General features: G+C 45.9%; 1 protein-coding gene across 1 annotated transcript; it reads left to right on the forward strand.

The window, feature by feature from the left end:
• Positions 1 to 1956: 1956 nt before the first annotated feature.
• Positions 1957 to 3875, forward strand: LOC101478511 (forkhead box protein I3-A-like). Its single transcript, XM_012920665.4, has 2 exons — positions 1957 to 2971; positions 3121 to 3875. Exons 1-2 carry the CDS (start codon positions 2449 to 2451, stop codon positions 3768 to 3770), a joined length of 1173 nt encoding a protein of 390 aa, XP_012776119.3. The 5' UTR covers positions 1957 to 2448; the 3' UTR covers positions 3771 to 3875.
• The last annotated feature ends 8126 nt before the right edge of the window (positions 3876 to 12001 follow it).

Below are 12001 nucleotides of genomic sequence, written 5' to 3' on the forward strand. Positions count from 1 at the left end.
AAAAGTCTACATGTAAAGCTGAAGTGTTCAGTGATGCGGTTGAAAAATTTGGGAGCACCAAAGAGAAAAAGTGCAACTGTGGGAAAACATTAGTCTCGAGCCCTGCAGCTCCCACTGCACCCACAGTCCACAGCAGCTTCTACACCAGCTCCACCATCTAGAAACTTTCTGCTGCCTCCTTTTTCTTTCTGGTCTTTGCGCCGTAAGTCATGTTTTCTCTTCTCGCTGTCTCAGCTTCCACGAGCCTTTCATTGGAGGATCTTCCTCATGGTGCTGAGCTCCTCCACCACGCTGACGGAGTGATCGTGTCCTGCACACGACTCAGTGGGGGTGGGGGGTACACTGTGTCACCATCCACCTGTCAGTCAGAGAGGCCACGCCCCTAATAATGCAAACATGAACCCTAATACAGGTGAGTTATGGAACACAGTTGCTATCCGGTCGTTAAGTGATGACGTGACGAATCCTACTTCCGGGTCTAAAGTAGTCTGCGTTTAATATGGCTTTTGTGTTGTTAACATGTTTAATGTTTTGTATTTTCTTCTATTTAATCTCAAAAAGCTCCTAAAACAGTCAGTGATCACTGTTGACCTCCCTCGGCTTTTATTACCGCTAATCATTTATTTAAGCTCAGTTTTTAAAACCTTAGGATGTAACTACAGCCCAGCCCATGCAGCAGTATATGAATGACTAACCTCGTATTGTGGATGGATTATCTCAGTTGTTCTCCTGGCTGAAGTGTGGTCCTTTTACAGCATCCTGCCATGCGATTACATTTGTTCCTGACCACCGAGAACACTCACGTTAACTTTTATCGAGTGGAAAAACAGTTAGCTTGTTTATATTATGCTAACATAGCTGTGTAGCTAGCGGTCACGTAGCACATCATTATATACCAGCTAGCCCAACTTCAGTAACCCTACAAACGTCACTGCTGTTTAGTTTTCTGACTTCATTTATGTTGGAAGTGATAACAGAGCTGTACGTTTGAATTTGTTTCCAAAACCCCGCAGTCAGGACATGCTATATTGTATTTAGATAGAAGCTAGCGAGCTAACTCCCTGCTAACTTCTAACTCCGTTAAATGTCATAAATTCCGTTTTCATGGATGCCTGGATGTTAAACTCAATTGTTACACCTGGTAGAGCAGAACGCTGATCATTTTATTAAAGATGAAAGACTTTAGACAGTTTTTCAACTCTCAGTAATGCCACAGTGATCGTTTGATATATGGACCTGCAGCGGAGTTTAGACCCAGACACGGCTAGTGACGTCAGACTTAACGACCGGACAGAAACCAGTTGGTGCATCAGGCTGTAAACAGCTTTATTTGAACTCTGCTGCCTCTGCTGGACGTCGGAGGAACTGCAGGCTCTGACAGGAGGATGGTCACATGACAGCGCAGTCACATGACAGCCATGAGGACAGTTATTACACAAACACGGGCTCAGCTCCGTCCTCATGCATCTGCTCACTCTGAACAAACTCCTTCAGGCTGTAAAGTAACTGAGTAAAGTAGAAAGTTGTGTGTGGCAGCTTTGCAGCATCAGGATCATGACCTCCGTGTTGCTCCATCACTCAGGACTTTGTGATGGAACTGCTGGACTGAAGCCTCAGACCCGAGCTCGTGTCTGCTGACAGACGATCGTCGGGGCGTCTGCCACAGATCAGCTGAGCAGTTAGAGCCACAGTGAAAACGAGCCCTCGTTGGGAGGCGCGCTGCAGCATTTACATGAGAATGTGAGTTATTTTGATCGGGCCTGCAGACATGCTGACTGTCAGCGTGTCGGGGGACGTCTGCAGAACAAAGGGCTCGGGCGACGCCTCAAACAGCAGCTGCAAAAACGACTCAGGGTCTGTGAGGAGGTGAACGGGCAGGGGTCACAGACACGCTCTTTAGGAACACGACAACGCTTTCAGCATTTTATGGCTTACAAAGTTCATCGAGTGGGAAAGTCACGGTCACAGGAAATCACCGTAAACACACCAATAAACAAATATCAGTGTTTCAGTGTTTGCAGAAGCTGAGTGAGCTTTAACCCTCATCCACAGCCTCACAGGGCCAGCTGTGAACAACAGCAAACAGACATTCAACAAGAAAAAGACTCAGAATTAAGAACTGAAACCATGAACATATTTGAATTTTCAGAGTTTAAAATGTCTCAAATGCAGCTGAAGAAAGCAGCGACGCAGCTGCGATGAAGCTGTGAGATCAGAGCTGCGTCTGTTCCCCTCTGCAGGGTCGAGCTGGCGTCTGCATTCGATCCTCCTGATCTGCCCCAGGGCAACAAGTCAACCTGTTCTTATTCAAATCAGCCCACTCCTCGCGCTCATGCCCCAGCAGCCAATCGGCTCGTACAGGGGGCGGGGCAGCAGGGTATAAGTGTCTCAGGTGAGCAGCAGGTGTATGGAGCAGACAGGTGCAGGCAGACTGGAAGAAGCAGCAGCATGGCGTCCTTTGTGCCGGAGCGTGGCCCGTCCCCCCCCGTCTGCAGACGTTTGCTGCCCCAGCAGGAGCTCCCATCTCTGGGCCTCGACCCGTCCGACTTCAGCCTGTACGGCCCTCTGTCTCCACCTGCGTCCAGCCCATCGGCGTGGCTCCAGCCGGCCCACAGCTGCAGCTTCGCCTCCAGCCTGGACCAGAGCTTCGCCGCAGGATGTGCACCGGGGCTGCCCCCACCCTTCAGGGATTTCCACCCTCATCTCTACGGGCTCCAGAGGAGCATGCCCTGGTTCTCCCAGGACGAGATGCTGAGCTTGGTCCGCCCGCCATACTCTTACTCGGCCCTCATCGCCATGGCAATAAAGAGCGCTCCAGAGCAGCGGCTGACCCTCAGCCAGATCTACCAGTACGTCTCGGACAACTTCCCCTTCTACGGCCGCAGCAAGGCCGGCTGGCAGAACTCCATCCGCCACAACCTGTCGCTCAACGACTGCTTCCAGAAAGTTCCCCGGGACGAGCGCGATCCAGGTGAGGCGAGCACACCTGAGCTCTGAGGCTCTGATTCGTCAGAGACAGGAAGATGTTTTGTGCTTTGTTTCCAGTATAAACTCCGTTTCTTCATCCAGGTTTTGTCTGAAAAGTTTGATTAACCTTCCTCCTCCTCTTCCTCCCTGCAGGTAAAGGGAACTACTGGACTCTGGACCCGAACTGTGAGAAAATGTTTGACAACGGAAACTTCCGCCGCAAGAGGAAGAGGAAGAACGACTGTGAGACCAATGAGAAGAAATCTTCCTCCTCTTCATCATCACCGTCCTCCTCAGAGCCCAGCCCAAAAATTCCCAGTGTGCACAGCAGCAGCAGTTACAGCACGGAGCCTCCTCCTCTCTCAGACGCTGCGTCCAACCTCAGCAGCTTCCTCTGCCACCTCCAGGACTCCCTCTTCCTCATTCCTCCTCTTCCTCCCTCCTCTGCACCTTACATGAAGTTACCAGAGCAGGCCTTCCCGTCGCCTCAGGGGTACACGTCTTCTTATTCGCCCGGTGCCGTGGTGCCGCAGTGGGACACCAGCTGCTCCTCTCCATCCTTCTACACCTCGCCGCCTCCTCTCTTCTCGTCCTCCCAGGCCAGTCCTTTTAACTTCTGCCCGCTCCCTGACCCTCAGACTGGCTCCCCGTCACTCTACACTGAGCTGCAGACGCCGTCCTGTCCTCACGTGGAGCTCCAGGAGACGCAGCAGCTGCAGCAGCTGCAGGCCCAGAGCCAGCCTCTGTTCTCCGGGGGCTTCAGTGACTCTCTGCCCCTCGACTCGCTGGTCCTCCAGCACTGAAACAGACTAGCCTGTCCGCCCTGAAAAGTTTCTTTTTATCTTTTTTATACTTTCACAACTTTAGGATAAGTGAGAAAACGTGTAAATATGAGTGAATGTTGGTGTTTGGAATTAAAAAACCATTTAAGTTTAAAACAATGTTTTTGTTCAATGTCTCCAAACATGTCAATGAAACGTTTAACTGCACAAAAACAGAATTTGTAAAAAGTCACTTTTAAAACCAAAAAGTAAAGAGAAGAAAAGACTTAAGTAAATGAGATTTAATCAGTATCTTAAAATTTTTATCTCTTAAAATAAAAATAACCATAATTAAACTTTTACACTGCATTAAATTATAACTTATTACAGGTTATATTTAAATTATAAGAACAAAAGCAGCTAAGTTTAGCTTTAGCATGAGTTTTGCTGCAGGTTTTTTTTAAAACAATACTGAATAGCTAAACTTCATTGAAGTACAGTAGATGTTTGCTATTCATACAAATTAAAAGGGGGAAATGAATAGCGACGCTTTATTTTAGCTTCTGGTGTTTTTGTGTAGCTAACATTGAATTTAAATGAAGCTGATTAGCATCTCTGGGTAACTTTAGCTGCTGAGCTAGTTCTTTAGTTTTAGCGTGTGAGCAGCTGTCTTTGCATAACTTTAGCAATGAAATTAGCATTTAGCTTACAGGTTTTCAATTAGAATGTCTCTATAACATTAGCAGTGTAGCATAGCAGTGTAACTAGCCCCTTTTTATAACTTTAGTTAATGGTTATGTTAGCTGTGCAGTTAGCATATTTAAATGATTATGTTAGCTAGTTTTAGCTGTAAAGATGGCCTCTTTCTATGAGTGTATAAGACGTTAGCATCTTTATGTAGTTTTAGCTTAAAGGTCTGTCTGTTCTTTATCAGCAGCTGTTTAAAATCACACAGTTCTTGAGCAAAAGTCGTCCAGTAAGATTAAGACGAGTCTTTGGAGGTCTGTGGTTCTTTTGGGGTCTTTGGAGTTTTTATACGTTTCTGTTTGGGAGCAGTGTTGCCAACTCCTCAGTAAGGAAAATTGCTATTGGCTGTCCTAAAAGTCGCTAAATGACGACATTGCCTAATTTGCATAATTGCTCATGGCTCTGTAATTGTAACAGACACTGTAGATGAGAGAGATATAACATTGTGGAAGAGACATAAAGTGAGTAAAAAACACCCTAAAAGCATTTAGAATATATTTAAAACCACAAATTAAATTTCTTTTAGCAATTATTGTTTTTTTTAATGTCACAATTCCAACCCTGCGCTTTTATCTGGACTTGGGACCGTGAACACCACAAAAGTGACCCGAAATAGGCACTCTGGTGGAGTTACTTTCCATGTGTGTGTTTAAGTTTTAAACCTTGTGATCCATAAAATGTAACATTAAAAGAAGAACATTTTTAACCATTAACAATCAGACTGGACATAGCAAGCCTTACCAGAAAGCTTCATTTGAAATCGGATGTACAAGAGGGACTTGAGGCTTTGCGAGGACATCCGATTTCTAAGTTTGCAGTGATGGGAATGATGTATTTTAGTGCACTGATTTATTTTTGACAAAGAAAAATGTACATGAACCGCTGCTCCCACCATGCGTTACAGTCGGGGGGACAGCGGCTTCGCTCATGCGCGATTCATTTGCAGTTTGTACACGTAGGGATGAATATCACCTGCTCTGACAACTGCTGAGTGAGGACTACCTGTGAGCACTTTGGCACGGTCTGAAAACTCGCTAAATAAAGCAACAAAGTCACTAACTTGGCAACACTGTTTGGGAGTCTGTGTTAGCATTAGGGGTTTCTGTAGGTCTCCGTAAAGCACCCCTCCAACAGCCAAACCCATCTGTTCTCTGACAGACCATGTGCACGTTAGCATATGCTACTTCCGGTGCGGAAACTCCTGTGGGGAGCTTTGTTTCCGGTGTCCTATTCACGCCCTGTTTCCGGTCTAAAACAAGTTAAGCAAATGAATGAATCAAGCGGCGATTTACATTTCTCTAGATGTCTCGGGCATTTACCCAATATATCTGTAAATGATGTTCATCGACTTGTCGATATTACCCCCGCCTCAGAGCAAAAGCGAAAAGGGATTCAAATGTTATATTTCTCAGCTGTCCCTCGTTTATCGCGGGTGTTATGTTCTAAAAATAACCAGCGATAGGTGAACTCAAGTAGCCAATTTTATTTTTTGACGGTGCAAATCGTTTCCTGGACATCGTGGACATACAGCACTGCACTTCAGAGTCACACTGCTAGCGATCGATGCAGCGATTCTGTACTGTACAGGAGAGATGTCACGGAGGAGATCGTCTGCAGCGATCAGGACGCAGGACACAATGTGACGTAAAAAACAATAAGCATGCGAACTTGCACTAAAAAATCTGTGAAACAGCGAGGTGAAAGGTGAACCGCGTTATAGCGAGGGACCGCTGTAATTTTGAAGGTAAGTCACAACATACCCTTCGTAAATACTAATGTATAGAAACCCTTACCAGCAATTGTTCATTTTTTGTGTGGCTTTTTTTTCACGGTTTGTTAACATGCTGTGTAGGTGTGTACTTGACTAGCTGATCTCGACATAACGGGAAACATCTGGTTTGACTATTGTTCACCTGTAGTTTGAATGCTGAACATTGGCCTGTTTAAATCATGAGACCAGTCACTATCCGGTTGTTCAGTCTGACGTCACTAGCCGTGTCTGGGCCTAAACTCCGCTGCAGGTCCATATATCAAACGATCACTGTGGCATTACTGAGAGTTGAAAAACTGTCTAAAGTCTTTCATCTTTAATAAAATGATCAGCGTTCTGCTCTACCAGGTGTAACAACTGAGTTTAACATCCAGGCATCCATGAAAACGGAATTTATGACATTTAACGGAGTTAGAAGTTAGCAGGGAGTTAGCTCGCTAGCTTCTATCTAAATACAATATAGCATGTCCTGACTGCGGGGTTTTGGAAACAAATTCAAACGTACAGCTCTGTTATCACTTCCAGCATAAATGAAGACAGAAAACTAAACAGCAGTGACGTTTGTAGGGTTACTGAAGTTGGGCTAGCTGGTATATAATGATGTGCTACGTGACCGCTAGCAACACAGCTATGTTAGCATAATATAAACAAGCTAACTTTTTTTCCACCCGATAAAAGTTAACGTGAGTGTTCTCGGTGGTCAGGAACAAATGTAATCGCATGGCAGGATGCTGTAAAAGGACCAAACTTCAGCCAGGAGAACAACTGAGATAATCCATCCACAATACGAGGTTAGTCATTCATATACTGCTGCATGGGCTGGGCTGTAGTTACATCCTAAGGTTTTAAAAACTGAGCTTAAATAAATGATTAGCGGTAATAAAAGCCGAGGGAGGTCAACAGTGATCACTGACTGTTTTAGGAGCTTTTTGAGATTAAATAGAAGAAAATACAAAATATTAAACATGTTAACAACACAAAAGCCATATTAAACGCAGACTACTTTAGACCCGGAAGTAGGATTCGTCGCGTCATCACTGAACAACCGGATATAGAGATGTGCTTCTGAATGTGGACGATGTGTCTTCTGCTGCAGTGATGCAGTTCTGCTTGTGTTGAGTGATGTAAACAGCTGATCGATCTAAACTCTTTAAACATCAAAACTGATCATTAGACTTTTTATGACACAACAGTGGTGAGTGTTCCCACCTTCTGCTCTTTGTAACTTAACGCGATCTTTCCGTTTTCCAGTTTTGGACATGATTGTGGAGGATATCTTCACAGTAGTGATTGACCGCAAAGTAAAGCTACCGGAAATGTACAACCCCACATCCGGTCTCAAACCAGGAAGTTAGCATTTTCTCGTGCACAGGGTCAATTGGATTGTTAAATTTGTCATTGACTTGACATTGACCAATCAGCTGAAAGGAAGAAAAATCTGGTCAAAATTTGTACTTGCAAGTTGAAATCCACACGCAGCCAGGAAACCTGAGCGCAGTTTTACTTGTAGTTTTTTGCTTTGTAAGCAGACCTTAACAAAAACATTTGTAACTCGTGTAAATATTTTTTACAAACACACAAATCCTCCTCTGTAGCCGGTGCTCTCCTTTGGTTTAGAACCAGTAATAAAAATGTATAAACCTGTCACAGCATCCTGCTGATGTGCACAACTGACAACACAGCAAACGTGTTGTTGTGTTGTCAGGGCTCGTGTTAGCAGCTCACTACAAAGGTCCCACTGGGAATCTGCCATTTTTAGTCAGCATGCATGAAGGTCACAGTTACAGCTTCATGATGAACTTTATCAGAACGAGCTGACGGCCGCGCTGTGTGACTGTTTATGCTTCTTGTTTTGTAGTGAAAATAAATCAGCACAGGTTCAAACGTTGTGACAGGAAACTTCAGCATCATAACCCTAACCCTCCTGGCTCAGCTGTGTACTTGACGTCTCTTCTAAGCAGAAAGGAAGCTCTGAATCAAAAAGGACGACTTCCTGACACAGAGCGGACTTTTAGGTTCTACAGGTCAAAGGTCAGGACAGCGTAAACCTGTTGTATCCGCGGCTGAAGCTCAGACTGAGCTCTCCTGGGACAGCAGGATGCTACCAGGGCGCTTACATTTGGCCCTGCAGTGTTATCCATGTGATATATCACTGTGAGTCCGTGAGCTGCGTCCCCACTGTGGCCAAAGTGCGCACTCATGTGTGTCATGTGTGTGTCATTGTAAGGTGATGTAATCAGGTACCAGTCTACTTAATAAGGTAGGCTGTTGTTGTGATTTGGTGCTTTATAAATAAAACTGAATTGAATTGGATGTGGTCATAAACTTTCCCCAGGTGGACTTTCCTTCCTCCTCAGACATTCCTGACCTTTGACCCCATGTTTGAGCTGCTGTCGGGTTTACCTGCCTTCAACCTGCAGGGTGAAGTCTGAGCGCGCTCAGGAGTTACACTCTTAGTTTTTTCTGAGGCAGATTTCAAATGTACGACATAAATGTAGAAATGATTGATCGTCATCACGTCGTCAGCGAACAGGCTGCGTGTGATTGGTGGACGAGGTGTAAGTGTGCCGCTTGTTTACACTCCACACATCCTCAGACACACACATCGATCAGCTGCTGATAGCTTTCATCACACTCTTATTGACACAACAGGAGGCGGAGGGCCAACGTGTGCCGTCTGTTTGCCGCCACAGGCCTCATCCATGCAGCGCGTGGGGGCAAAACACCCCCCCAGTCATCCCCATTAAAACCACAGCATTTGCATCTGAGACTGGGAGGAGGAGGGGGAGGAGAGGGAGGGTGGTGCTGAATGATCTCAGCTGGCAGGATGACTGAAGCCCTGAGGTACGACTCAGTGATGAGGCTGCACACACACAGACTCACACACACACACACACACACACACAGACAGACACACACACAGACTCACACACACACACAGACAGACACACACAGACTCACACAGACTCACACACACACACACAGACACACACACACACACACACAGACTCACACACACACACAGACAGACACACACAGACTCACACACACACACACACACACACACACACACAGACTCACACACACACACACAGACTCACACAGACTCACACACACACACACACACAGACTCACACACACACACACACACACACACACACAGACTCACACACACACACACAGACTCACACAGACTCACACACACACACACACACACACACACACACACACACACAGACTCACACACACACACAGACTCACACACACACACACACAGACTCACACACACACACACACACACACACACACACACAGACTCACACACACAGACTCACACACACACACACACACACACAGACTCACACACACACACACACACACACACAGACTCACACACACACACACAGACTCACACAGACTCACACACACACACACACACACACACACACACACACAGACTCACACACACACACACACACACACACAGACTCACACACACACACACAGACTCACACAGACTCACACACACACACACACACACACACACACACAGACTCACACACACACACAGACTCACACACACACACACACAGACTCACACACACACACACACACACACACACACAGACTCACACACACACACAGACAGACACACACAGACTCACACAGACTCACACACACACACACACACACACACAGACAGACACACACACAGACTCACACACACAGACTCACACACACACACACACACACACACACAGACTCACACACACAGACTCACACACACACACACACACACAGACTCACACACACACACACACACACACACACACACAGACTCACACACACACACAGACAGACACACACAGACTCACACAGACTCACACACACAGACTCACACACACACACACACACACACACACACACACACACACACACAGACTCACACACACAGACTCACACACACACACAGACTCACAGCAGGTTGTTGGTCTTCGGTCAAATCTGAAGTCGTTTTTTAGACGCGGTTATGAAAACGATGGCGTGCACACAGTCATTACAGAAACCTGACCTTTGACCTCTGCCACATCCAGCTTCGACTTCATTATCCTCCAATCAGAGGTCCCCTGAAACAGCAGCGTGGAGGTCAAAGGTCAGACAGCAGGGAGCAGACTACAGGTGAGGCTGCGCTGTGAGGACACAGCACTAACACATCACAAGTACAAGTACCTCGGGCTGTGGGTGGACAATAAACTGGACTGGTCATGCAACACAGAGCACCTGTATAAAAAAGCCCAAAGCCGACTGTACTTCCTCAGGAGGCTGAGGTCTTTTAACATCTGCAGGAAGCTCCTGAGGATGTTTTACCAGTCGGTGGTTGCTGGAGTACTTTTCTATGCTGTGGTGTGCTGGGGGAGCAGCACAGCAAAGAAGGACTCATCCAGGCTGGAGAAACTGATCAGGAAGGCTAGCTCTGTGGTCGGCATGAAGCTGGACACTCCGGTGACAGTGGCAGAGAAAAGGACATTAAAGAAACTGCTGGACATTATGGACAATGCTGGGCATCCTCTGCACACGGCCATTAACAACCAGAAGAGTCTGTTCAGTGACAGGTTGCTTCTCCCAAAGACAAGAACTAACAGACTTAAAAACTCCTTTGTCCCACACGCCATCAGACTGTTTAACTCCTCTCTGGAGGGGAGAGGGAGGGGAAACAGGAGGACAAAGGGGGGAACAACTAAGCTGTAGTGCCTCTGCACCTCACTGTGCAATACTTTTGTAAATAGTCAACAGTGCAATAGACTCAATACTTGAAATGTGCAATTCACTTGTATTTTTATTTTTTATTCCTATTTATTCTATTTATCCCCTTTGTATATTTTATTTATATTGTCTCTGTATTTATATGTGTGTGTGTGTGTGTGTATATATATATATATATATATATATATATATATATATATATATATATATATATATATTAGGGGTGCAACGATATTCGTATCGATATTGAACCGTTCGATACAGTGTTTTCGGTTCGGTACGCATATGTATCGAACAATACAACATTTGTAATTTATTTTATCAACTTTCCTTCTGACGATGCTGTCTGTGTTGAGCGCTCAGTGAATCTGTGTTCGACTACTCCGCCTAGGCTGCACTGTCGAGCGCAGATCCACTGAGCGCTCAACACAGACAGCATAGTCAGAAGGAAGAGCGCAGGGCAAGCTAGCGAGACACATGGACCTCCCCCACCCTCATTCAGATCTGGCGTTTGGAATTATTTTGGTTTTCATGTGACGTATGACCCTGAAGGTAAGCGCGTCATGGACTAAAGTAAAACAGTATGTTGGATGTGCCATGCAATGCTCAATTACATGGGTGGGAGCTAGTGTGTTAGCGCAGTTAGCTCGTTAACGTGTTGGCCGTCTAGCCCCACGCACGGAGCGATCGGCGGTAGCTCGTTAACGGAGATTTGCCGTGTTGTGGCGTTAAGGTCATTTCAACGAGATTAACCTGAAAGCACTAGTGGGAACACAACGAATATGACTGCACATTTACACCGACATCATCCTAGTGCAAAGACAAGTGGAAGCAGAAAAAAAACAAGCAAGCATGCTACTAACTTTAGCCGAGTCATTTAGACAGCTGTTAGCACGTGATTCTCCTTATGGAGACCTGATATGTTTAATATGCTGCTGAGAATATAGCCCAGAAGAAGCGGATAGTATAGCTTTTATTTTGGAAAGAGACA

This window comes from Maylandia zebra, linkage group LG10 (assembly GCF_041146795.1).
Source record: "Maylandia zebra isolate NMK-2024a linkage group LG10, Mzebra_GT3a, whole genome shotgun sequence".
NCBI classification, from domain to species: Eukaryota; Metazoa; Chordata; class Actinopteri; order Cichliformes; family Cichlidae; genus Maylandia; species Maylandia zebra.

Excerpts from the sequence above, each read along its gene's own strand:
- LOC101478511 (XM_012920665.4), top strand. The coding sequence starts at position 2,449 with ATGGCGTCCTTTGTGCCGGAGCGTGGCCCGTCCCCCCCCGTCTGCAGA. Across the intron at positions 2,972-3,120 it reads CCGGGACGAGCGCGATCCAG|GTAAAGGGAACTACTGGACT; the intron begins GTGAGGCGAGCA and ends TCCTCCCTGCAG.